The 27,650-nt window shown below is 38.7% G+C and overlaps 1 protein-coding gene across 1 annotated transcript in view; it reads left to right on the plus strand.

Moving 5' to 3' along the window:
- LOC143033806 (E3 ubiquitin-protein ligase UHRF1-like) overlaps nucleotides 1-27,650 on the plus strand; it is a 68,525-nt gene that overhangs the window by 11,619 nt on the left and 29,256 nt on the right. The window contains exons 3-7 of the mRNA XM_076199301.1: nucleotides 11,640-11,796; nucleotides 11,911-12,097; nucleotides 12,222-12,408; nucleotides 12,569-12,797; nucleotides 17,234-17,445. Of these exons, the coding sequence (XP_076055416.1) occupies nucleotides 11,640-11,796; nucleotides 11,911-12,097; nucleotides 12,222-12,408; nucleotides 12,569-12,797; nucleotides 17,234-17,445 (972 nt within the window). The remainder of the gene's footprint in view (nucleotides 1-11,639; nucleotides 11,797-11,910; nucleotides 12,098-12,221; nucleotides 12,409-12,568; nucleotides 12,798-17,233; nucleotides 17,446-27,650) is intronic.

Below are 27,650 nucleotides of genomic sequence, written 5' to 3' on the forward strand. Positions count from 1 at the left end.
TAGTACAATGGCAAGCCATAAAACTGATTCCAAAGGACTCCTTCAATAATTTGAAGCAAACCTTGCTGGACTACACCTCACTTATACCAACAGACTGTCAACTCGCAACTGATGGTTCAAACCTAGCCGTTAGTGCCACCCTGTATCAAGTCATAGACAGTGAGCCAATGCCCCTGGGTTTCTACTTGCTAAGAAAATCTTGGACACACAATGTACGTACTCTACCTGTGACCACGAACTGTTGGCTGCTTACCTCGCAGTTTTGCATTTTAAGTACCTCATTGATGGCCATACAGTTACCCTATTCATTGACCACAAACCTCTAGTTGCATCATTTCACTCCAATTTTCTTTCTAAATCTGACAGACAACAGCAACTCTGTCATCTTTGAATATGTTTCCTCGGCTGAGTACATCCATGGTGACAAAAATGTTGTTGCCGTTTGCTGATACCAATGTGCTGTTTCACTCGATGTCTGACATGAGTGGTATCACAGAAGGACAGGAAAATGACAATGAATTGGAAACTTTTGAGTCTAAACTATCCAAGTTCATCTTGCCCACTAACTCAACACTGGTGTGATACCTCTGCTAAGACTCCTCACCTTTCATTTCATTATCCTTACAGGATAATGTAATCTCTTCCCTGCATAACCTTTCCCATCCAGGTGTCCAGTCTACCTCTTAAGTTAGGGAAACAACATTTCTTTTGGACTTGTATTGACAAAGTTGTGAAGAAATTTGTCAAAGAATGTCTTTGATGTCAACAGGCTAATACTATGCACCACACCTCATCACCTGTTTCAATTATATCTTCTATTAACTGTTTCCAATTACACATTGATATCATTGGACCACAGCTACCTGCTTCTCTTCCTAACTATCCTTATCCACTTCCATACAAATACTTGTTGACTTGCATTGAGTAAGCAATCCCTCTCATTGACACCACTGTGATTTCAGTAGTAATTTCTTTCTTTAGTTGATGGATATGTCATTTCAGAGTCCTGCTTCACATCATCACAGATAGAAATTTCCAGTTCAAGAGCAAACTTTTATCAGCCTTTGCCTATCGTTGGTTTCCACCGTATGTAAACTACTAATTATCAATCCCAAGATAACGGAATGATTGAATATCACCACCATTCTCTGAAATCTGCTCTTCATGCTAGACAGGACAACTGGTTCTATTCCTTGGCCACCACTTGGTGCCTGATATTGTTGATTTTTCCCCATTTACCACGGTTACTGGCACTCATATGTGGTGCCCCTCAGTTGCCATCATTAAGGACCACACCGTCATGTCAGATGATGCGACCATCCTCCACCTTGTCAAAGAGATGCAGTCCATCAATTTCCATGACCTTGCATCAAGTGAATGTCGTACACTACCTTGACCATACCTGCTTCATGGCCTTCACTCATGCCCTAAAGTTTGGATGAGACTAGGGAGAATCCATAAGAGTAAAGGCTATGTACTCTGGTCCTTATGGCATCCTCCATCGCTAACCCAAGTACTTCATTCTTAGTCCCTCAGGACAACACCTCAGTTTCAATAGATTGAAATTGGCTTTTCTTCCTGTCACTAGATAAACTCTGTGTCACACAGCTGACATCCCTGAGACCAACACTCAACACATCACTGACTATGCCACTTAGCGCATGACTGCCATCACCCATTGAAGGGCTCTGCCACATGCAGCTGATGCCTCAGACATTGCCCTTGGTTCCTCTGTTACCTCTTCCCCTTCTTCCCTCTCCCCTCCTCTCCTCCAAATGCTTGAGTTTTGCAAAATTTAGGCAGTGACCTGATTAGTTGCAAGAAGTGGTGCAATCAGAATTGCGGAGTCATATTCGGAGGTTTTAGCTGGGAGTCGGAGTCGGATTTCTAACAGTACTAGGAGTCGGAGTCGGAGTCAGAATTTTTCATCCGACTCTGACCCCTTAAGTCCAAAATAAAATTATTTTTTTAACATGGTTTCCCAGTTTGGTTTTACCAGTTGCACAATTTAGCATTTTTTGTATGGTTTTGTTTTTATTTTTGGAGGCAATAGTGTGTGTGTGCAGTGTATATGTGGTCTCTCCAGATGGAAACAAAAAACAATCCATCAATAATAATAAAAAAAAAAATACACAATACTGACAAGCTATTGTTGTCAGTCTGGGTAAAAGCATCTGTGGTCATGTATTTGTAGTTGTTTCCTGTAAGGAGAGTGAAACTATTACTGTATATATATATATATCATATTTTGTACTATGCTGCAATGCTTCTACTTCAACATAAATAAACATCAATTCGTGCTGCCACCATGCGACAGCATTGTGTACTACTAGTACTAACTAATGTAAACAAACAACAGCTGCAGATTCTAGAACTCCATCATGTACACACATACATGACAGTGTAGACAATAGTAAATATCCACTACGTATGCACTATGCACGTACGTCTTCATGTATGTAAAAGTCAATGGAAGTGTTTTTGTGTGGTTTACTGTTTTGTAGGAGCTATGTCATGCTGGGATAATGCCCTGAGATAAACTTTGACCAGTCTCAAGAGGCCAGATAGGAATGACATTAGAGCATATGTCACAGCATTTGATAATGACTGAAAAGGGGAGGAACAACAGCAGCTATGAACAGTGTGCACAGGGGAAGGTTGTTTCTCTCTTTCCTGAACTGATTCCTGGTTTTTATTATAACATGGTGAAATTAATGCTGCAGTAAGTACTAGGTAGGGCATCCTCCATTAACCTTTCCTCATCATGATTTGTCACATTTTTTCCTGATATTGTGATAGAAGGTTTATGAGAATGGACAAATGAAATATCATAATTTTTGGGGGGGGGGAGGGGAGGGGCACAAAGGAAAAGGAAAATATATAGCTTGAAGTGGCAACTCTGCCATGACAGATTTGAAAGTGCTCATAAGCTGGTAGATGATCATGAGCATAAATAATACCATTATATGTTTGATATATGAATGTTTATACGAATATACGTGCTTGTGTGCATATATAGGTACTCCTCGTTTAACGACGACAATTGGGACCAGCGCGCCGTCGTTAACCGAATTGGTCGTTAAGCAAAAGTGTATACATATACGTACATGTACTGTATGTACAATGTCCAGCAATACATGTATCTTTATTTTCGTGTATTTTCCCTCTTTTATACAGTACATTAAAGGTTTATTTACGGTGGTTAGGTTCCTAAAATTACCGTATATGACCAAATCCGCGTATGCTGACATTCCATATTGAATATCGGGGTATTTTTTTAGTTTCGACCATGGGCGCAATATAACAATAGAAATTTAATTATTAATCTTGTAAATTAAAATGTATCAACATAATATGCAATTTTGTGGGTGGAAATGAAAGTAAAAAATACCATGCTACAAGAAAATATGCTAATGAACGAAGTCATCTGCCAACGTCTCTCACGACGACGACAACTAGGACGAGCCGGATGACATTTAATTTGCAGGTAATGATTTATCAAACACAGGTCAGGTTAGACGAATTTATCATCCTTTCATTTCTTCGACATCGGCATCTATCATAACAAACATGGTGTACCATTCGTCCGACATGACTTCGTTACTTACGAAATTTGTTTTAGCACCTTTTTTTTTCCGCTCACAAAATTGCATATTACGTTGATACATTATAATTTACAAAATTAATAATTAATTTTCTAATGCTATATTGCGCCCTTGGTCGAAACAAAAAATTTACCACTACCGGTATATACTGTACCCCAGGTAGTTTTTTCAGCTTGCAGGAAGGTAATGTAGACCTAAGCTTCAGAACACTTTACCTCACAGGTAATATCCACCGTACAAGTTCATTTATAACATCATACAAATTTGCCTCAGCCAACTTAATTATCGTACACAACGTCGTAACTTCGGGAGATTTACGTTAAACGAATGTCATAAAGCCCGTCGTTACTCCGAGTTGTCGTTAAACGAGGAGTACCTGTATATATATAAAGCTGGGTGAGTGTATATGTGAGTATATTTATCATACAAGTGAATGTTTCACGTAAAAAATAATATACAGATGCTTCTCTACTTACGTTCATTCATTTTACATTTTTTCGATTTTACGTTTGAACTGACTAGAATTTTTTTTTTTTTTTTTAAGTGAATCTTTGAGTTTGGCGCGTTCTCCGTAGTACGAGACATTCAAACGATACTTACACATGACGCTGGGTCCATTGTTTACATGGCACAAACGACAGACTGAAGTGCCTTGCCTCCTCCTCCTCCTTCTCCTCCACCATCTCACTTTATGTTGCTTGAATTTAATTTATTTGAAATTAATGTTATTATTTTTCAATATTATGTTTATAATTAATGATTTAGGGGTGTTTTATAAGATACGGTAATAGAACTTATGGATGTATAGTACAGTATGAACGGTCATACATTACTGGAACGTACAGTAACAACTTACGTTAATTTTCACGTTACGTTTGGCCCTTCGGAACGTAACTAAAACATAAGTTGAGGAGCGTCTGTACATGAAAAATATTTATAAAATGCTTGTTGAATAGGTGTGGGAGGCTGGTATATGGATCTGCAGAATAGATTTCCACATAGGGGTCAAGGAGTTAAGGAATCGGGAGTCGGAGAAATCAAAGGAGTCGGAGTTGGTATCCTAGGAATTCTAGGAGTTGGAGTCGAAGTCGGACCGTATACCATCCGACTCCTCAACCCTGGGTGCAACATTGAGATAAATAGCTAATATATCAGGAGAGACCAACTGATGAGAAGTTATTTTTCTAGAATCTAGCTGAGAAGTTGTTGATCAAAGGTAGACACATTTTTAAAATGGACATAATTTTGATAAGACACGTCAGAAAAATATAGAAACATAGGCATGAAATAGGGAAAAAAAAATAGAAAATTCAAACTTACACCCATTAAAAAAATGCTAATTACATAATCAAAAATATATATAGGATGTGATGTTGCACATTTTTAAGAAAGCAGAAGCTCATGATGTCAGTCATTGCTTATACCTGGTCACCTCCAGGCTATGAAACCTACACACCACAATGGAAATAAAGTTTCCTTTTCATGCATATTCTTATAACATGAAATTTGTATGGAATATGACACCACCACCCCTTAAAAACTGATGCATTGGGACAGATTATGTGCTGTATCATGGTCTTTTCTTCTGGCGTGATGTGTTTGTAAATTATAAGCTCGTAACATAAGACTCCATTGAGTCGGGTGTTGGTTAGATTTGCCAGCTGTAACCAGATGATGAACCACCAGTGGGTTGGTCTCTGTGGAGATATAATTCCATAGAAGGATGAATGTATGGTTCAAAATGTTTGATACCCTCTATTACTGCTAAACATTCCATCTTGATTACAGAGAAGTTTCATGGAGATTTACTTAACATCATGCTGAAATACACAACATATAATAGTCTATCAGTGATCTGCATCAGAGCAGTTCTTATGATACATTACTTGCATTGGTGAATAGTTGGAAGGGTTTGGAACAATCTAGAGCTTGCAGGACAGGATTATGCATCAACAAGAGTTTTAGGTTTTGAAATTCATTTTGACATATAGATGGCCATACAAATTTTTTATCTATTTGTAATACAGTGGCCACAAAAAGATTATGCACTAAGGATTCTTGGACAATAAAGCTCAAAAGTACAACTTGTATGTGTTTTATTTTCACTTTAGAGCTACACTTAGTATTTAGTCATGTTTCCATCGAAGGAGTGAGGTTGACAAAGTAGGTGCTGCCCATAGTGACCCAGAGCTTCTTCACTGCCTCCTCCAGGTCTGAGATATTGGTGGGTTACTATTTCTCTAGGTTCTTCATCACATTCCAGGTATTTTCCATTGGGTTGAGGACAGGGGAATTGCCTGGCCACCCTAAATACTACTTTTAGAATGTTTCTTGCCAATCCATTGTCCTCTTTATCTCTCAGGAACCATACATACATATACCAAGGCTTTTTCCCCCTTACAAGGGAGGTAGCCAAAAAGGAAAAAGCATAAAATCATTCCCACCCATTCCATCCCTGAATACACTCCACACCCCTCCACCCTCCCTCTTATCTTAGCACCTCCTGGATGACGGGTCATCCCTGCACCTTGTCCACTGCCCTGGGTCAGAAGCAGTGTTGCCAGACACAGCACATCCACAGCAAGACCGCTTCATTAAATCGGCGACCCCCTCTCTCCGTCCCCCCATGCATAAAAGGAGAAGACGGGGAGAAATCCCTTCGGGCTGCGTCAAATTTTGCTCTCACATACTACCTCACCCCCCCCATCCCCCCACACATTACACCTCATGCATCACAACATCATCCATATACAACCATTCTCCATTCACCCTGTCTTCTGTCCTCTCTCGTCCTTCCTCAACAGACATTCCCCTCTTCCCCAAAGCCCCCTTCGCCCCATCCATCCACCTCATCCTAGGAGGTCCCCTCATGTTCACTCCCTCCACATCTGCCTTCCATACCTCTTTTACTAGTCTTTCTTCACTCATTCTTTCCATGTGTCCAAACCATCCTAATACTCTTTCATCAACCCTATCTCCCAACTCCCTTTCCACCCCCGTTCTTCTCCTCACCTCCTCATTTCTCACTCTGTCTAGCCTAGTAACCTCCATCATACTTCTCAGACACCTCATCTCAAACACATTCAAACTCCTTCTCTCTTCCTCTCTTATGTTCCATGTTTCTGCCCCATATAGTGCTGTTGGCACAATCACTCCTTCATACAGTCTCCTCTTAGCATCCATTCCCAAATGTCTATTCCTCATTACACTCTTCAATCCACCAAGGCATTTACTCGCTTCTCTCAATCTACATTCTACCTCCACTTTCACTCCACCTTTTCCTGCCACATTTGCACCCAAGTATCTAAAACTATCCACTTCCTCCAGTCGCTCTCCATTAATGCTCACTTCCAGTCTACTGCCACTTTCACCCCTTGTACATCTCATCACCTTACTTTTACCCACATTTATCTTTAGCTTTCTTCTATCACATACTCTCCCAAACTCTGTCACCAACTTCCTCAATCCCTCCTCCAATCCTGCCACACGCGCAGTGTCGTCAGCAAACAACAGCTGGCTCACCTCCCACTTTTCTCCATTTTCTTTAACCATTTCCAATCCCTGACCCACTACCCTTGCATTTACCTCTCGCACTACCCCATCCATGTATAAGTTGAACAGCCCGGGCTACAGGAACCAGCTGGGTTATATTTTTCCGTTAGAGTATATATTACTACACACTTTTTGTCTACTGTATATCTTACTAAGTTCTTTTTCCTTAATTACCATAATGACAGCATCTTTGGCCTTCTGCATTTGCTGATGAACTATTTCTTTAAAAGTTATTTTGTTTTTCTTTTTCCTGCTTCAATGGCCATTGCTTGTATCTGTTCGTCCACCTCTTTCCTTATGGTCTCGTTGTGTTTTCATTATTTTTTAACCTCTCAGTTTCACTTTTTAACTCGGCCAGTTCTTTTTTTAGTGCACTTAACTCTTCTTTTATTTCCACATTTACTTTTTAAATCACTCTTTATTTAAGTCTTCATTTGTCTTCCATAGATCTTCAGTTTTCCACCTTGGCTATTGTGTGGGTGGGTACTAATTGGCTCTGTATCTGAGTGATAGCTTTGTCCTTGTCGAAGAATTTCCTGGAGTGTTTGCCTAGTGCGATACCTGGTGTGAAGGGAATTGTACTAGCATTTTGGAGAGTAATTGAAAGTATGCCATGAGTGAGAATATATGTTCCAATGAAATTTTGTCTGATGCCCAGTGAGTTGAAGCTATTTGACCGTGTTTTCTTTTGTATTTACAGTCATCCCTCGTTATTCACGGGTTTTTTACCTGTGGTTTTGACTATTCACGGATTTTAATTGAAAAAAAATGAAAAAAAATAGATTTTGACCCATTGTAAAGCCACTAATGCATCCTGCGGCCCATGCTGCCCGCATGGGCCGCGGGCAGCATGACCTGCCACTCAGTTCACACATGTTCTTTAAGGTGAATAATCGCAGAATAATTATTTTTTCCATAGCTGTTCATTCATCAGTTTCCTGTTGATCAGTACCAAATATTCCCCAATATCAGCAATAGCTTCTCCAAAAATAGCAAAAATCTAGACCTATGTTCAATTGTATCATTCAGAGCGCCAGTGCATCAACACAGTGGGCATAGCCTATCGACCAGTCATTGGCCGCGGTTGACTGTCAACTGTGCGCACCGAGAAGTCGAGAACAACAGCAGTGGTGAAGTAGTCAGCTGGAGTGATGCAATTATTTATTGGTTAATAAATGTGTTGTTGATATTTGTCTTTGAAGTATTTCCTTTTATGCCATGCATTAAAAGTTGGATTTTAGCAATGAAGGAGGGTAAGAAATACAAGATATGAAGTCAGTGAGTGAATGGCCCTATTATGGGCCATATTATATTATTCTTAGTTTATTGTTGTTAGATTATATTTGTTGACCGCTGATATATGAGAAGTGAATTTATTATAAGTGGAAGGCATTTAAAGCATGTTTCAACTGTTAGAGAAGTGTGGCTAGAATGAAGTACAAGAGTGCGAGTTTTGGCAGTGATATTCCGTAGATTTTCAATCATTTTATCAAAAAGTGTATTTGTGGTTTTAGCCATTCATGGGGGTTTTGAGAATGTATCCCCCGCGAATAACGAGGGATGACTGTACCTAGTAGTTGTATCTTACAGGAAGGGAACTACGCTCGTGATGTCTCACTTTGTGTGGGCCATGATTGTAAGTTTTTGCCAAAGAGTATAGTGGGAAAGTGCTCCAAGTTGCTTGAATGCAGCAAAGGACTTATTTAAGTGTTCTACAAATTCCTGATAGTTGTAGGTTTCCTCAAATCAGACTGAATTATATCACCAGCTAATGTATTATTCTTATCTATTCTGGATGTTAAGATGCTTATTTTGCCCTTGTCTGTAATGTTTCTTTGTGTTATCTCTGATTCAAGCTCAGAGAGGAAATTCTGTACAGGAATGTTCTTGCTGTTGAAGAGAGGTAGTGCTGTCTCATCCTTGACTAAGGTGATAATGTTTTGTGTTGTCATGGTGTTTTGAGTAGGAGGTAAATGTTCTAAAGAGTTGCTAGAAGGGACATGTTTGGTGTATTTGAATTGAGCGTAGAGCAGCTTCGAATGCAGGGTCAGTATGTCAAGTCAGAGGGCTTTGGACACATTTACTAACAGAGAAAAAAAAATCAAAAAGGCTCTTGCTCCTAGGTGATAATGAGAACTGAAAAATATCTACTTACTCAAAATTATATGGTGGGGGGGGGGCTCCACGTTTGGATTTAATTGTATTTACTTAGTATCTTACAGGAAGGGGAGCTATTCTCACGGTGTCCAGTCTTTGTATCTCAGTGTTTAGTTTGCTCTTAAATTCGTGTATAGTTTTTGCACACACTATTGTTTTATCCAGTTTGTTCTAGATATCCACCACTGTGTGGAAAACTGTTTTTTCTCTCACTCCAGGTCTCTTCTATAGATATTCTTCTTGAGTTTCTTTTCATGTTCCCTTGTATTTCTCTTATCCCAGTTTAGTAAGTGCTCTCTATCAAGGACTTCTGTGCCTTTCATGATTCTGTAAATGGTCAGTTGGTTGCCTCTTTCTGCTCTTTGTTCCAAAGTCGGTAATTTCAGTTAAGCCAGGCTCTCTTTATATGACAGGTTTGAAAGTGTTGAGGCCATTTTCATGGCTGCTCTCTGGATTCGTTCAATTTTCTTTATATATTTTTTTTGTACTGGGTGACCATAGTGTTGCAGCATACTCTAGTCTAGGCCTTATTAGTGTGACTAGAATTTTTTTTAACCCGTTGTCTAAATAGGTAAAAGCCAGCCTTATTGATCTTAGCAAGTTGTAAGACTCTACGACAATTTTTTTTTATCTTTTTATCAGGGGACATGTCATTTGAAATAATTTACTCCCAGATCTTTTTCAGATCCCACTTTCTTTACTTCCTTGTTTCAATTTTATATTGTCCTGATATATATATATATATATATATACAGACGCTCCTCAACTTACATTCCGAACGGCCGAACGTAAGTTGAAAATGAACGTAAGTTGTTACTGTACTATACATCCGTAAATTCTATTACCGTATCTTATAAAACACCCCTAAATCATTAATTATACACATAACATTGTAAAATGATAACATTAATTTCAAATAAATTAAATTCAAGCAACATTAATTGAGATGGAGGAGGAGGCAAGGCATGTTCAGTCTGTCGTTTGTGCCATGTAAACAACGGACGCAGTGTCATGTGTAAGTATCATTTGAACTACGGAGAGTGCACTAAACTAAAAGATTTTTTAGTCAGTTCAAACGTAAAAACGAATGAACGTAAGTAGAGGAGCGTCTGTATATATATATATATATATATATATATATATATATATATATATATTTTCCAAACTGTATTATGCTACATTTCTTAATGTTGAAGTCTACTTCCCACTTTTGGCTCCATTTCCAAACCTTGTTTAGGTCTCTAGTAGTGATTCACAATCTGTTTCAGTATTCACTTTCCCCAGCAATTTAGCATCATCTGCAAAGAAGCTCATGTAACAATCCACATCTTCATCCATATCATTCACATAAATAGCAAACATTATTGGAGCTAATATTGATCCCTGTGGAACTCCACTAATCACCTCATCCCAAGCTGAACTCTTCTCTGAGCACTACTCTCATTTTTCTACCATGCAAGAATTCCTCCATCCAGTTTAGTAAAATATCTTGTATCCCTCCTCTTTTTTTTCTCTCCTCTCTCTCTCCCTCCTTCCCTCCCTCCTTCCCTCCCTCCTTCCCTCCCTCCCTCCCTCCCTCTCTCCTTCCCTCCCTCCCTCCCTCCTTCCCTCTCTCTCTCTCCACAATATCTTGTGTTCAAGAAAGTTTTTTTTATGTTGATGCCATCACTGTTAAATTGTAAGATGTGGATGTTGCTTTACAGGTTGGGGTACAGGTGGGGAAGGTAGGAAGGTGGGAGTGAGATTATGGGTGGGCATGAGGAAGAGGTCCAGATGTTTGTGTGGTGTTTTATGTCAACAAGTGAGGTGGGCCCAGGTTTTGCATAGATTCCATTGAACTGAGCCCTTTGTTTGGCAGCTCAAGGTGATGGGTTTGGAACATATTGGACAGGTGTAGTTTGTGATGGGTGCAGGGTTGCTCTCTAAATCTTTGGCTAGTAGAAGAAGGATGATTGCCAGAGAATCACCCTTTGAAGTAGATTTTCTTCTTCTTCTTCTTCTTCCTAATTCTTCCTCTTCTTCTTATTCTTCCTCTTTTTCCTAATTCTTCCTCTTCTTCTTTGTAATTGAAGTTGCTCCCAAGGATCTGTGCCACCCACAGGGGTGACAAGGTCTTCTTGAAGTGGTTTGACCCTAACTCCTTCCATGCTGGGGGTTAACGGTGGTGCCAGGACATACACACCACCACACACCAGGACCTGCCCATGGAGTTGTAGCTCATGGTCTCCATCTATCATAATGTATTTTAATTTCACAAGTGATTTTAACTGTATATATTCTGTATTTCTCCCTGTCTCTATACTTTGCCTTTTTTCTTTTAAACAGGTATGAAGATGAAGCTCCATCAGCAATCAGGTTGAAGCATATTCGCCCAAGAGCTCACACAATTTTTAAATTAAATGAGCTCAGACCAGGAATGCTTGCTCTTGTCAATTACAACTTAGAAAACCCAGAGGAAAGAGGATTCTGGTATGATTGTGAGGTTTGTATTCATTATTATCAGTGTTAGATAAAAAAAATATTGGCATTTAAAAAAAAAAAATATAGGATTTTTATTATATATTATAATATATTATAATAGCTTCTTTACCCCTAGGTAAAAAAAGTACCCAATTCCAAAGAGAAAAAAAAGTTGGTTGTTACCATATTTGTTGGAGCTGAGGAAACACCCATGGAGGATTGCCATATAAAATTTGTAAATGAAATAATGAAAATTGAAAAGAATGTCAAATTGACAGAACGGGAAGACATTCACTTGGAAACACAAGGTTCACCAGTGAAAAGTATGATCTTTTTCTCTTTTCTTATTCTAATACATTGGTTTCCTATAGTACCATCAAATTGTTATATATTTACATTGGTTTCTGGTGTTTGGTAAGAAATGTTTAATGCTCTTGATTGGGACAGGGAAGAATGCCCCAAACTGCAGTCATTGCAAAGACCTCCCACAACGTAGATGCAAGGAATGTGGCTGCTATGAGTGTGGTAAGAAGGATTCTCCAGACAAACAAATCATGTGTGATGAGTGTGACATGGCCTTTCATATTTATTGCCTCTCTCCTCCATTAGAAAGCATCCCTGATGTAGAAGAATGGTAAGACATTTGTAGGATTCACTGTATGGCACAGAATATCAGGTATAGACAGCATATATTTCCAGTGTCATCGGTTTCTTTCCTTAGCTTGCCATTTTGAGGGCATTTCTTTTACTATGAGATGTAAATACTTAAGTTTATGTTAAGCACTTCTCTGCAGGTACTGTCCCCATTGTAAGAATGATGACTCAGAAATTGTGAAAGCTGGGGAGAAATTGAAAACAAGCAAGAAAAAGGCAAAAATGCCTTCTGCCAAGGGTACTTCAAGGGATTGGGGCAAAGGTTTTGCCTGTGCAGGTAGACAGAAAGTTTGCACCATTGTACCTAATGACCACTGTGGACCCATACCTGGTGTGGAAGTGGGAATGCTCTGGAAGTTTCGGATGCAGGTAAGACTATTGTGTACTTTTTTGTGCTGAGGTATTGACTACACAGTTATGTGCTGTCAGTATGAAAGATGCACTCATAAGCAAATTGGATAGTTCCTGATTAATCCACCATACCTAATTGGCTTATACCAATTAACTAACCAAATATATGGAGTCAGAAGTGGGAAGTGAACTTCAATATTAAGAAATGTATAATGGAATTTGGAAAAAGTAAAAAAGAATATCAGAACAATATAAAATATTTGCAAAGTAAAAAAAGTTGGTTCCAGAAAGGACCTAGGAGTAATCATCACCAAAGACATGTCCCCAGACAAGCATACATACATATACCAAGGCTTTTTCCCCCTTTCAAGGGAGGTAGCCAAAAAGGGAAAGGCACAAAAACACCCCCACCCATCTCATCTCCAAATACACTCCACACCCCTCCCACCCTCCCTCTCATCTGAGCACCTCCTGGATGCAGATAAACAAAATAGAGAAACCTACAATTTATTAAGATCAATAAAGGTGCCATTTAATTACTTGGATGAGATAGTAAAGAAAATACTAATCACACTGATAAGACCAAAATTGGAGTACAATAAACCCTCAATATAATGGATCTTGATATACCAGATAGCTGATATAACAGACAAAAAAAATCTGACCAGACAAACCCTCACTCCAACAGATTTTCATCCATTATAGCAAGGGACCCTCAGTTATAACGGATCTTCAGATATAACGACAGACCCGTCCCCATATCATCCGTTATATCAAGGGTTTGCTGTAATTTCCAATCCCACTAATTTCTAATACAGGACAGACTTTGGGATAAAAGATCTGTTCGGTATTTCCATTGGATATAACAACAGACCCCTGTCTCCATATCATCTGTTATATCAAGGGTTTACTGGACACTGCGACACAATGGACACCCAGTACAAAAAAGAATATAAGGAAAATAGAAAGAATCCAAAGAGCAATGACAAAGATGGCCTCAACACTTTCAAAATTGACATATGAGCAAGATTGTCTAAACTGGAACTGCCAACCCTGGAACAAAGAAGAGACAGAGGTGATCTATTGGCCATTTACAGAATCATAAAAGGTGCAAAGCCCTTGACAGAGAAGACTTATTAAAATGGGAGAAAAGAAAAACAAGGGAACATGAAAAAAAAATCAAAGGACAGTTATAGAAGAGATCTTAAAGTTTTCCACACAGAGCTGTGGAAGTCAGGAACAAATTGGATGAAACAATAGTTTGTGCAAACACCATACAAGAATTTAAGAAGAAACTAGATGTTGCAAGATACAAAGATGGGTCACCAGGAGCATTGCTCCCCTTCCTGTGTAATACAACTAGGTAAATACATATATACATGTGTGTATTTACCCTAGTTGTATTATATGAGAAGAGAGCTATGCTCATAGTGACCCATCTTTGTATCTTTCAGCATCTAGTTTGTTCTTAAATTCTTGTATAGTTTTTGCACACACTGTTGCCTCATCCAATTTGTTCCAGATATCTACCACTCTGTGTGGGAAACTATTCTTTTTCAGATCTCTTCTATAAATATCCTTTTTGAGTTTTTCATGTCCTCTTGTTTTTCTTTTATTCCACTTTAATAAATCATCTGTCAAGGACTCCCATCCCTTTCATAATTCTGTAAATGGTCAGTAGATCTCCTCTTTCTCTTCTTTGTTCCAGTGTTGGTAGTTCCAGTTTGGACAATCTTTGTTCATATGTCAATTTAGAGAGTGTTGGTGCCATCTTTGATGTTGCTCTTTGGATTCTTTCAAATTTCTTTATATTCTTTTTAGTACTGAGTGTCCATAGTGTTGCAGCATACTCCAATCTTGTTCGTATCAGTGTGACTAATATTTTCTTTATCATTTCCTCATCCAAGTAGTCAAAGGCCACTTTCATTGATCTTAGTAAATTGAAGGTTTCTCAGACAATTTTGTGTATATGCTTATCGGGTGACATGTATTTGCTGATAATTACTCCTAGGCCCCTTTCCAAGCTAACTTTTTTAACTTTGTAACAATTTTGTATTGTCTTGATATTCTATTTTTACCTTTTCCAAACTCATTATACTACATTTTTTTATGTTGAAGTTTACTTCCTACTTTTGACTCCATTCCCAGACTTTATCCAAGTCTTTCTGTAGTGATTCACAGTCTTCCTCTGTACTTACTTTCTTTAGTAGTTTTGCATCATCTGCAAAGAAGATATAACATTCCACATCTTCATCCATGTCATATATATGGCAAACATCAGAGCCAATATAGAACCTTGTGGGACTTCACTTGTCATTTCTTCCCAGGTTGAGTTTTTGTCTCTAAGTACCACCCTCATTTTTCTCCTTGTTAAGAAATCTTTATTTTGTGTGGTACTTTATCAAATGGTTTTTGTAGATCTAGGAAAGCACAATCCACCCATCCATCCCTTTCTTGCATTATTTCTATTAGCCATGAGTAAAAGGAAATCAAGTTAGTGACACTTAATCTTCCCTGTCTAAATCCAAATTGTTTTAGATTCAGTATATTATTTCCTTCCAGATGTTTAATCCATCTAATTTTAATAACTTTTTCATATATTTTTGCTATTGCGCTTGTAAGGGAGACTGGTCTATAGTTAGTTGGAATTTTCATTGTCCCCTCCTTTATATATTGCTACAATATTTGCATTTTTCCAATCTTGTGGAACCTTTCCTTCCTTGAGTGAGTAATCATTTATCTTTTATATTTTATCTGTTGGTTCATCTGTACATTCTTTTAATATCCAATTTGCAATTCCATCCAGACCGTGTGATTTTCTGACATCAAGGTTCTCTATTTGGTCCCTTATTTCTTTCTGTGTCAGCTATTTCTTTCATTGAGGGGGATCTTTCTGTTCTTCCTCCCAATTTTGTTTAATCAACACTTCCAAATCTTTCTCATATTTTGCCCTTGTAATGGGTTCACTTCTCAAGGAATAGCTTAAAGATGGCCTTTTGCCACTCTTGCCCATTTCCAGTACTTAGATTTTTATTATTATAATTATTATTATTGAACTTCATTTCCCATTCTTGAATCCAGGCAAAAATAGTGTCTAGATATTTTCGAAATAGTTTACCATCCTCCTCAATTTTCACTCCTCATGAGTTTTGTGTCATCTTCAAACATGATGGCATAGCTTCTTCTTTTCATCATGTCATTGACTTAGACAAGAAACATTATTGGTACAAGCACTGAACCTTGTGGAACTCAGCTCATTCCTGCTCTCCATATGGACTTCCTTTACTACTGTCTCATTTATATTTCCTTCAAAAAAATCTTTCATCCATTCTAGTAGTTTGTCACTCAGTCCTCCAATAGGGTTCAATTTCCACATAAGTTGACTGTGAAGTAATTTTTTTCTTCTGATATATAGCTCATAAATACCTGCCAAATTCTTGTGCACAGTATCGGATGCCTAATGTACAATCCATCAAATTACATACATACATACATATACCAAGGCTCTTTCCCCCTTCCAAGGGAGGTAGCCAAAAAGGGAAAGGCATAAAAACACTCCCACCCATTTCATCCCTAGATACACTCCACACCCCTCCCACCCTCCCTCTCATCTGAGCACCTCCTGGATGACGGGTCATCCCTGCACCCTGCCCACCGCCCTGGGTCAGAAGCAGTGTCGCAAGACACAGCACATCCACAGCAAGGCCGCTTCATTTAATCGGCGACCCCCCCTCTCCGTCCCCCCTTGCATATAAGGAGAGGACGGGGAGAAATCCCTTCGGGCTGCGTCAAAATTTACTCACACATACTACCTCACCCGCCCATTCCTCCTCATGCAATCACAACATCATCCATATACAACCATTCTCCACTCACCTCTGTCTTCCGTCCTCTCCCTTCCATCAAATTACTTGCATTATTAAATATAAAGTCACTGCTGTATTAGTTGTTCTATTTCACTCTGATTAATAATAAACACAGACGTGATCAAACCCATTCACAGAATTCGGGGGTCACTCAACTACAACTATAAAATATAATCAAAATGCCAACACTGGTATTCTTGTATACCTACTCATGCCTCATGACGTTTATGTAGGCACCATCATATTGGCTTAACCGAAAAAAGGGTATTATAAATGGATATTTATGGTAGTTTAGGTATTGCATTGTTGCTGTGGTGATAATTTGTTCAAGAATTGTATGATTTTGTGTGTGAATGCAGTGAAACAATGTACATAATGAATAGGAGTCATCATTCTTCACTTTTTAATATCTTTCTAAGGGTTATATTGTATGAAGTTCTACAGGTGAAACTTGTATGATTTTATAGCTGAGTAAAACTGTAATAGAAATTGTTAGTCGTGCATATAAGTAGAATTTGCCAGTAGATGGCAACTGCACAATGGTGATTATTGATTTAGAACAATAAAACTTCAAAGTGATTCCTTCAGGTTTCAGAAGCAGGGGTACATAGGCCACCAGTAGGAGGAATCCATGGTCGAGACAACTGTGGTGCTTACAGTATTGTACTATCAGGTGGTTATGAGGATGATGAAGACTTTGGTGACTCATTTACATATACAGGATCTGGAGGTCGTGACTTGTCTGGTAACAAGCGCACAGCAGAACAATCATGTGATCAATTGCTGACCCGTATGAACAGGTATGTATCTAAAAACAGGGTAATGCTTGTGGGCTCTGGCAATCTTTTACTCTCCAATTTATTATATCTGACTACATTTACATACAATTCCAATTATTCTCCAATATATGGCTATATTTGATTGGCTGGTGAGCTTGTGTGTGCCACAGGAATGGAATACTTGTATAGTTTCATTTCACCAAGGAAAATGGAACAACTAATGTACTTTTAGAAGAATCGGTTTGTTGAGTGTAGTTAGGAAGGCATGTCGGAGGGTGTTAAGGGAGCGCTGGAGGTGCTTATAGGCGAGCGTGTTATAAAAGTTGTTCAATTTCTCTGGTGAACTTATGTATATTTACCCTTTACAATAGAGAATTATTGCATACTAAATTGTTTTAGTAATATGGATATGTTACTTGTAATTAATAATAATATATATATATATATATATATATTTTTTTTTTTTTTTTTTTTTTTTTTATAGTATTTGTGATCATGGAAGTATCCATAGGCATAGGTAATCAGCCTACTATGTAGGAAATGAAAGATTAGAGTCTTGGGAACAACTTCCATAAAGCAAATTTCCTCTTTTTTTTTTAAGTACTCAAAACTTTAGTGAAAATCTGCTTGGATAAATGAAACAAAAAAGAGTAAGTTACAGTTTCCTTTATTTTTGCTATGGAAATTAAAGAATGACTTTCTCATAAATTTGAAAGAATGAATAAAATCGGACAAATAGAAACAGAGATATGTCTATCTAAATAACAAAAAAGTTGACTTTTCAGGAGAGACATTGAAAGTTTAAAGGGAATGCACTAACATTAAATTACAGTTTCCTTTATTTATTTATTTATTTTTGCCAAATTAAAGAATAACCATTTCTCTTCAGAAATTTGAAAGAATGAATAAAATGGGACAAAAAGAAACAGAGATAGGCTATCTAAATAACAAAAACATACTTGTTAGGAGAGGCATTTAAATGCCGCACGGACATTTAAAGGGATACACGGACATTAAGTTATATTTTCCTTTATTCTTTTATTATTGATGTGCAAGAGTGAAATACTTGCCAGATGTCGCCAGTAAGTTATCTATTTTATTTTATAAGAACAGAAACGGAATTGAGATGTAATTTTTGGTCGAAGTGTTACCACTATTGTAGAGAATCTTTTGAAATGCTTATCTGTTGGAAGAATAAAAAAAAAAAAATGATACGATCGCGTGCATGAATAGCATGAGAATATGACGTCACCCTGCTTTTACATTTCGACAGCTACTAAAGTCTCTCCTTTTAGCATCGTTCTGTGAGTTTAGTCAAACTGCCAGATACCTCCATATCAAGCTGCCAGATATCTCCATAGATATTAATTGCAGTAAAAAAAAAAAAAAAATGGCTATTGAAATTTTGATTTATTTCAAACGTTTCTTATGCAATGAGGTTGCCAGAGGTTGCCAAAAATTTATCTATTTTATTTTATATATAAGAAAAGAAACGGAACTGAGCTCTAGTATTTGGTTTGAGTGTTACCACCATCATAGAGAACCTATTGAAATGTTTACCAAAATTCGTTCATTTTCCAGAATTTTTCGTGTTTTCGCGTCCAGGGCTCCCTTAATTGAGAGGATCAGTTGACCAATCCATTGCCCCAGGTCTCTTGGAGAAGAGCCATGGCCTCCAGGAAACCAGTAACAAAGTCCAGTCAGGACCACAATTCAGAGAAAATATTGTATTGTCTGAGGATAATCAGTGTGGGGCATTGTAGGATAAAGTTTTCTCTACTGTGTGGTGGTTATATCTGAGGCAGTTCGAATCTGTGGCCAGGCTTATTTTGTGTTGGTACACTCCCATTAGATGGGTGTCACGCAGTGTCCAAAAAAGGAAGGTACAGTGATGGTGGACTGGCTGGTGAGGTTGTATAATGTTTGTCTGAAAGAGGGTAGAGTGCCACTGGAGGTGCCTGTATAATTTCACTTTACAAGGGAAAAGTGGACAAATGAGAGTAGTAGTTTCAGAGGGATCAGTTTGTTCGAGTGTAGTTGGGAAGGCTTACGGAAGGGTTTTGATTGAAAAGATTAGGAGAGGAACAGGGAGTACTTGGTGAGGAACATAGTGGGCTTGGGAAAGGTAGTGGTTGTGTGGCTCAGATTTTTGTGGTAAAACAGACATGTGATAAGGCTTTAGCAAAGGGTAAGGATGTTTTTGGGCCATTATGGATTTGAAAAAGGCTTATGACAGGGTAGACAGAAATGCCCTGTGGGAGGTATTGCAAATATATTGGATAGGAGGAAAACTTAAGAGTTTTTATGAGAGTAGTATAGCCTGTGTTTGAATTATAAATGGTAAGAGTAAATGGTTTGAGGTAAAGGTGGGACTTGGATTAGATGGTACAGGAGGTAAATGCAAGGGTAATGGGCTGGGGATTGGAGATGATTAAAGAAAATGGGAGATATGCCAGTTGTTGTTTACTATGCACTGAATGGCCTACTAGCTCCGGCACTTGGCCTTCAAGTCAAAAATTTCATAAATCAATCAAACAGTCAGTCAGTTGTTTACTGATAACACTGCTTGTAGCAGGATCAGAGAAGGGATTAACCTCTTCAATGTGAGTCAAATTCTCGCAGGCAGCATTAGCTGCCTGATGTACAGTGATGCATCACAATACTGGTACTATAAAATATAAAGTTACAGCTTATTACTCATTCTCTTTCACTGAATTTTAATAACCACAAAATATGAAGAGGCCAGTTCACAGAATATGGGGGTCAATCAGCTACAACTCCAAAATATAAGATGCTGATGTCAGCATCATCATATACCCATTTGCTCCCCATGACATCTACGTAGGCATTGTTGTATTGAAGAGGGTTAAGGATGTTAGTGATGGAGTTTGGGAATGTGTACAAAAATAGGAAGTTGGTAAATGTGGGTAAAAGTAAGGTGATGAGATGTACAAGGGGAGAGGATGGCAGCAAATTGAAAGTGAATATTAAGGAGAGAGACTGGAAGAAGTGGTAGCTTAAGATATTTGGGTGCGCATGTGATAGGAAAGGGAGGAGTGGAGGTGGAGGTAGAATGTAGATTGAGAGAAGATTTAAAAGTATGATGAGAAATAGTTGTGGGATAGAACACCATGGGATTTATGTAGTTATTTACATAGTTGTATCTTACAGGAAGGGGAGCAATGCTTATGGTGTCCCGTCTCTATACCCCCGCTGTGTCTAAATTGTTCCATACATCCACCACTCTGAGGAAAGCTGTTCTTTTTCAGGTCTCGTTTATAACTCCTTTTTGAGCTTCCTTCCATGTCCCCTTGTGTTTCTCATATTCCAATTTAGTAATTCTTCTCTCTCAAGGACTTCCATACCTCATGATTCTAAAGATGGTCAACAAGTCTCCTCTTTCTCTTCTTTGTTCTAGGGTCGGCAACTCTAGTTTTGACAATTTCTCTTCATATGACAGTTCTGAAAGTGTGGGGGCCTCTTCATAGTTACTCCTTGGATTCCTTCAATTTTCCTTGTATTCTTTTTAGTACTGAGTAACCATAATGTTGCTGTGTACTCCAGTCTTGGCCTCATCAGTATGACTAGTATTTTCTTCACCATCTCTTCATCCAAGTAAGTAAATGCCACTTTTATTGACCTCAGCAAGTTGTACATTTCTCTGACAGTTTTGTTTATCTGTTTATCAGGGGACATGTCCTTTGTGATTATTACTCCCAGGTTTTTTTCAAATCCCACTTTCTTTACTGCCTTTTCACCACTTTTACATTGTCCTGATATCCTGTTTTTACTTTTTCCAAATTCCACTATACTACATTTCTTAATGTTGAAGTCTACTTCCCACTTCTGACTCTATTCCCAAAGTTTGTTCAGATCTCTTTGCAGCGACTCAGTCTATTTCAGTGCTCACTTTTCTCAGCTTTGCATCATCAGCAAAGAAGCTCGTGTAATTCTCCACACCCTCATCCGTGTCATTCACATAAATAGCAAACATTATTGGAGCCAGTACTGATCCCTGTGGAACTCCACTAATCACCTCTTCCCAAGTAGAACTCATATATCTGAGCACTACTCTCATTTTTCTTCCATGCAAGAAATCCTCCACCCATTCCACCTTGTACCTCTCCCATGGTTTTCAGTTTTCTTAGTAGTTCTCTATGTGGCACTTTATGAAAAGCTTTTTGTATGTCTAGAAAAGCACAATCAGCCCATTCATTCCTTTCCTGTATTATATCTAATAGTTGTGATAAATACAGATCAGAGTTGTGGCACATGCTCTTCCATGTCTGAATCCAAACTGTCTCAAATTTAGTATGTTGTTCTCCTCCAGATGTTTTGTCCATCTATTTTGATAACTTTTTCACAATTTTTGTCTACAGTACTTGTAAGGAAAACTGATCTATAATTTGTTGGGTAGACATTGTTTCCTCCTATATACATTGGTACAATGTTGGCCTTTTTCCAGTCTTCTGGTATTTTTCCTTCCTTAGGTGAGATATAGGTTGTTTTCTTTGTGTTTAGACTGATTGTTTCAGTTATGGTGTCTGATTGTCAGGTATCTTGTTTTGTTGGAGAAGAGTATGATATGTATTTGTAATACAAGTCCACCTTTGAGTTATCTCCTCTTATTGTTGTGTAATTGTGAAGGAGGGTATTTTTTGTGGTGTCAGTTTTGTATTTTGCATACATGCTGCATGTTGTATTTGTATAGGAAGTGGAGCAGTTCTGAGTGAGTCCAGTGATGTTCATCTGTAGTATGTGGTGGTGTATTTTGAGAATGGTATGATGTTGTGTTCTTGTGTTATGAGTCCACCTTTGTGGTTTGTGTTATGGTCTCAAATTGTGTAATTTGTGAAGGAGGGTATATATATATATGAAGATAAATGTGGGTAAAAGTAAGGTGATGAGATGTACAAGGGGTGAAAGTAGCAGTAGTCTGGAAGTGAGCATTAAGGGAGGAAGTGGATAGTTTTAGATACTTGGGTGCAAATGTGGCAGGAAAAGGTGGAGTGAAGGTGGAGGTAGAATAGATTGAGAGAAGCGAGTAAATGCCTTGGTGGGTTAGAAAGTGTAATGAGGAATAGACATTTGGGAATGGATGCTAAGAGGAGACTATATGAAGGAGTGATTGTGCCAACAGCACTGTATGGGGCAGAAACATGGAACATAAGAGAGAAGGAATTTGAATGTATTTACCTAGTTGTAATATACGGGAGGGTAACTATGCTCATTGACCCGTCTTTGTATCTCTCCGCATCAAGTTTTATCTTAACCACTTCGGTACGGGACTTAAATCTCACGGGCAGCAGCCAATGCCAGCCGTATGACGTGTCGTAATAATACTCGCATCATAAAATATAGTCACCGCTTATATCGATCGTTCTCTCTTTCACCCGCGAATTTTGAAAACCACAGAGAATGGGATTCAGGGCGCATTTGGGAGAATGTAAAAACACAGGGGCGACTACAATAAATATAATCAAGACGCCGATATGGCAGCGTCGCGAATCCACTTGCTCCTCATGACGCCTACGTGTGCGGCACCGTATGGAAGGGGTTAAAATCATGTATAGTGCTTGCACATACCGTTTTATTGTCTAATTTGTTCCATGTGTTTATCGCTCTGTGTGGGAAACTGTTCCTTTTCAAGTTTTTTCTATAACTATCTTTTTTCATGTCCTCTCGTTTTACCGCTGTCCCACACTAACAGGTCGTTCCTGTCTAAAACTTCCATTCCTTTCATTATTCTGTAGATAGTCAGCAAATCTCCTCTTTCTCTTCTTTGTTCCAGAGTTGGTAGGTTCAATTTGGATAGTCTTTGCTCATATGTTAGTTCGGCAAGAGTTGGTGCTAGTTTGGTTGTCACTCTTTGTAATCTTTCTAGTTTCTTAATATTCTTTTTGGTACTGGGTGCTCAAGGTGATGCTGCGTACTCAAGTTTTGGTCTTATTAGTATAGTTAGTATTTTCTTTATCATTTCTTTATCCATATAAGCAAATACCACTTTGATTGAACTCAATAAGTTGTAGGCTTCTCCGAATATTTTATTTATATGCTTATCTGGTTTCATGTCCTTTCCAATCATCACTCCAAGATCTTTTTCAGAGTTTGCTTTTTTTATTTTTTCTTCCCCAATTCTGTAATCTTTTGATATTCTGTTTTTACTCTTTCCAAATTCCATTATACTGCATTTCTTTATATTAAATTTTACTTCCCTGTTTGAGATGAGGTGTCTGAGAAGTATGATGGGGGTTACTAGGCGGGATAGAGTGAGAAATGAGGAGGTGAGGAGGAGAACAGGGGTGGAAAGGGGGTTGGGAGATAGGGTTGATGAAAGAGTATTAGGATGGTTTGGACACATGGAAAGAATGAGTGAAGAAAGACTAGTAAAAGAGGTATGGAAGGCAGATGTGGAGGGAGTGAACATGAAGGGGCGTCCTAGGATGAGGTGGATGGATGGGGTGAAGGGGGCTTTGGGGAAGAGGGGAATGTCTGTTGAAGAAGGACGGGAGAAGACAGAAGATAGGGGTGAATGGAGAATGGTTGTATATGGATGATGTGATGCATGAGGTGAAATGGGTGGGGGGGATGGTGGGTGAGGTAGTATGTGTGAGCAAATTTTGACGCAGTCCGAAGGGATTTCTCCCCGTTTTCTCCTTTATGCATGGGGGGACGGAGAGGGGGGGTCGCCGATTTAATGAAACGGCCTTGCTGTGGATGTGCTGTGTCTTGCAACACTGCTTCTAACCCAGGGCAGTGGACAAGGTGCAGGGATGACCCGTCATCCAAGAGGTGCTAAGATAAGAGGGAGGGTGGAGGGGTGTGGAGTGTATTCAGGGATGGAATGGGTGAGATTGATTTTATGCCTTTTCCTTTTTGGCTACCTCCCTTGTAAGGGGGAAAAAGCCTTTGGTACATGTATGTATGTATATATTTAAGTATATTTTGGCAGTGAATTGTCTTGTAGGCATGTGTTGTTAAAGACCAGTGCTAAGTCAGTTTCTACAGTCTTCTTAGTTGTTTTCTCTTATATGTTTCTTGTATTCTGGGGGAAGATTAAACACGAGTCTACTGAGATCCATGGTATATTGACACTAATTATATAAATACATTGGTGAGCTTTCGGTTGTTACATACAACCATCATCAGGCAAGTAAATTGAGAGGAAAAGGTCCATGTCAAATATGCAAGAGGGGTTATGAGTTGGCAGGGCTTTTATGGTTAAAATTGGGGGAATTAGGAGAGGTTCGTGTCAGATCAGAAGGACTTGTTAGGGGAGGGGGGCTGGGCAAGGTTAGAGTCAGTTGATGTTGTGTCCTATTGTCCAGGTGTGATGGATTCTTTGTTTAGGAATAGTGTGTCTAATGTGTTTGTTTATATGTTAACCCCTTCAATACAGGCCAAAATCTCGCGGGCAGCATTAGCTGCCAGACATGCGATGTTGCGTCATAATACTCGCATTATAAAAAATAAAGTTACCGCTGTATTGCTTGTTCTCTTTCACCTGTGAATTTTGATAACCATAGAAAATATGTATGGGGGTCGCGCAGGTACAACTACAATATACATACTGTATTTTCCGGCGTATAGTGCGCGACTTTTTTCCGTTGGAAGGGCCTAAAAATGGGGGGTGCGCGTTATCCGGTGGTGCGCATTATCTACGGCCTACGATAAAAATTCTGTGGCTGTGTGTGTAATTTTTTTCACAACAACGTGACGATGTTGGCCGTCACAAAGTCGGGACGGCACACTTCTCCATGACGTTCCGTGAGAACAAGAAGAACAGCCATGGTGACATGAAAGAATACGCCAGCATGGGCTATATAAATATTTGGTATAGGTAGGTATCTATCGAATCTTATTTTTCATGTTTAAATAGGCCTAAACACCATGAAACATGATCAATATTCATGATATTTGCCCATGTTCACAGCATCCTAGTTTGAATTTTTATGTTGGTTTTGTTGCTTCACTTTAGGTACGGTACAAATTCCGTTGCGGCCATTCATAAACTCGTGTCAAACACTTGACTACAACACCCTCTTTCGGGAGTCATATTAACTAAACGTCACCTCGATGAGAGACTGTCCTATTTCACCACTGTCATTGTAGGTTCAAAGCTAAAACGAAACAGTCTGTAGTTTGTTTCAGTATTAAATAAAAAATGGTAAAGACGAATTATTTCCTCAAGATATAAAATGAAAATTTTCTGTAAAAAATCCCGAAATTTTTCTGTATATTTTACTTTCAATAAACTTTTTTTAGATCATATTTTCAACAAACTATTTAAGCTACAAAGTAATAAGGGACCAACGCACAACATGAGTCATATACCGGTACATGTAGTTCCGACTTTTTCTTAGTTGTGTATTGATTGATGCCTAAACTGACACTTAATTTAGTGACAAATCAACAGTTTTCCCAGCGGTGGCTCTAGCCAATGAAAAATACTTCTCCATGTAACCTCGTTCACTTGATACTAAGTAATTAATTGCCGTTATTTCATTTGTTTATTTTTACTAACATTAATTATCGTAGTCTATGCAAATATTTGGGATCCGTAAAACAGCACTGGTACCAACATCATGAACGTTGGCCGTTTTAGCTCACCCGGAATACGCGAGATCAGGGCCAAGATTGACAGTTCTATTGCCAATCTAGCCTACACTAAACACCCTCTTGCGAGAGTTTGTTAAACTAAACGTCACTTCAGTAAAGACACTTATGAACCGAAACATAGTTGCTGCATGGCGATAAAAACTTGTACACGGTGATAAAAACTTGTAAGATGAATTATTCCCTCAGGATAGTAAATTACAATTTTTCTGTAAAAATCCGAAATTTTTCATATACATTTTGTATTCAATAAACTTTTCATGGCTCATATTTCCCACAAAACAATGGACCAACGCAAGCAGGAGTCGCATACATGCAGTTCACGAGCTTTAGCCACCAGTGACTTTTCCTGGCATGCGCGTTATACGTCGGTGCGCGCTATCTGTGTACTGAGATAACGAAGTGCATGGGTGCGCATTATAACCCGATGCGCATTTTAAGCCGGAAAATACGGTAATCAAGATGCCGACATCGGCATCCTCGCATACCCACTTGCTCCTCATGACACCTACGTAGGCGTCATCTTATCGAAGGGGTTAATGATTGATGCGTGTTGTGAAATGTAAACTTTCTCAAGAATGTGTAACTTTTTGTGATTGTTACAGCATTTGAGTATTTTGCTATTAACTAAGTCTTGTCTTGTGGGATTTCTGTTGTGATATTGATTCATGTGTTTTTGTGTGCATTGTGAGCCTCCTGCTAAGTGAAGTAGTGGTGACACCAATGTAATTCAGGTTGGGTAGAAGTTTATAACTTTCTTCAGGACAGGAGTATTGTCATACCATATTCGCTTACTTTCAGGGTGTTGCTATCATTACACCTGGACAAAAACCCCTGGACAATAGGACACATAACGTCAACTGACGCTAACCTTGCCCAGCCCCCTTCCCCCAAAAAGTCCTTCTGATCTGACACAAACCTCTCCTAATTTCCCTCAGTTTCAACCATACAAGCCCTGTCAACTCATAACCCTTCTAGCATATTAAAATGGAACAGAAGAGAAACAAGAGGACATGAAAAGAAACTAAAGAAAGACAGTTACAGAAGAGACCTGAAAAAAAATAGCTTCCCACATAGTGATCAATGTCTGGAACAAACTGAATGGAGAAACAGTGAATGCCAGAACTATACACGATTTTAAGAACAAACTGGATGTGGAGAGATATGAAAAAGGGGCACTACGAGTATAGCTCTCGTCCTGTAAAATGCATACATACATACATATACCAAGGCTTTTTCCCCCTTACAAGGGAGGTAGCCAAAAAGGGAAAGGCATAAAATTATTTCCACCCATTCCCGAAAACACCCAGACCCTCTTATGCCTTCTCTTTTTTTTGTAGGAATGTCCCCTGTGGGGCTACAAGGAGAAAGATGCCTAGTCCCAATCCGTAAAATGCAACTAGGTAAATATTTGACATGGAGCTTTTCCTGTCAATTTATCTGACTTAGGAGGAGAACAGGTGTGGTAAGGGAGTTGGGAGATAGGGTGGATGAAAGAGTATTGAGATGGTTTGGACACCTGGAAAGAATGAGTGAAGAAAGACTAGTAAAAGAGGTATGGAAGGCAGATGTGGAGGGAGTGAACATGAGGGGGCAACCTAGGATGAGAT

The sequence above is a fragment of the Oratosquilla oratoria genome, chromosome 16 (assembly GCF_046742065.1).
Source record: "Oratosquilla oratoria isolate Oo_2021 chromosome 16, ASM4674206v1, whole genome shotgun sequence".
In the NCBI taxonomy this organism is placed as follows: domain Eukaryota; kingdom Metazoa; phylum Arthropoda; class Malacostraca; order Stomatopoda; family Squillidae; genus Oratosquilla; species Oratosquilla oratoria.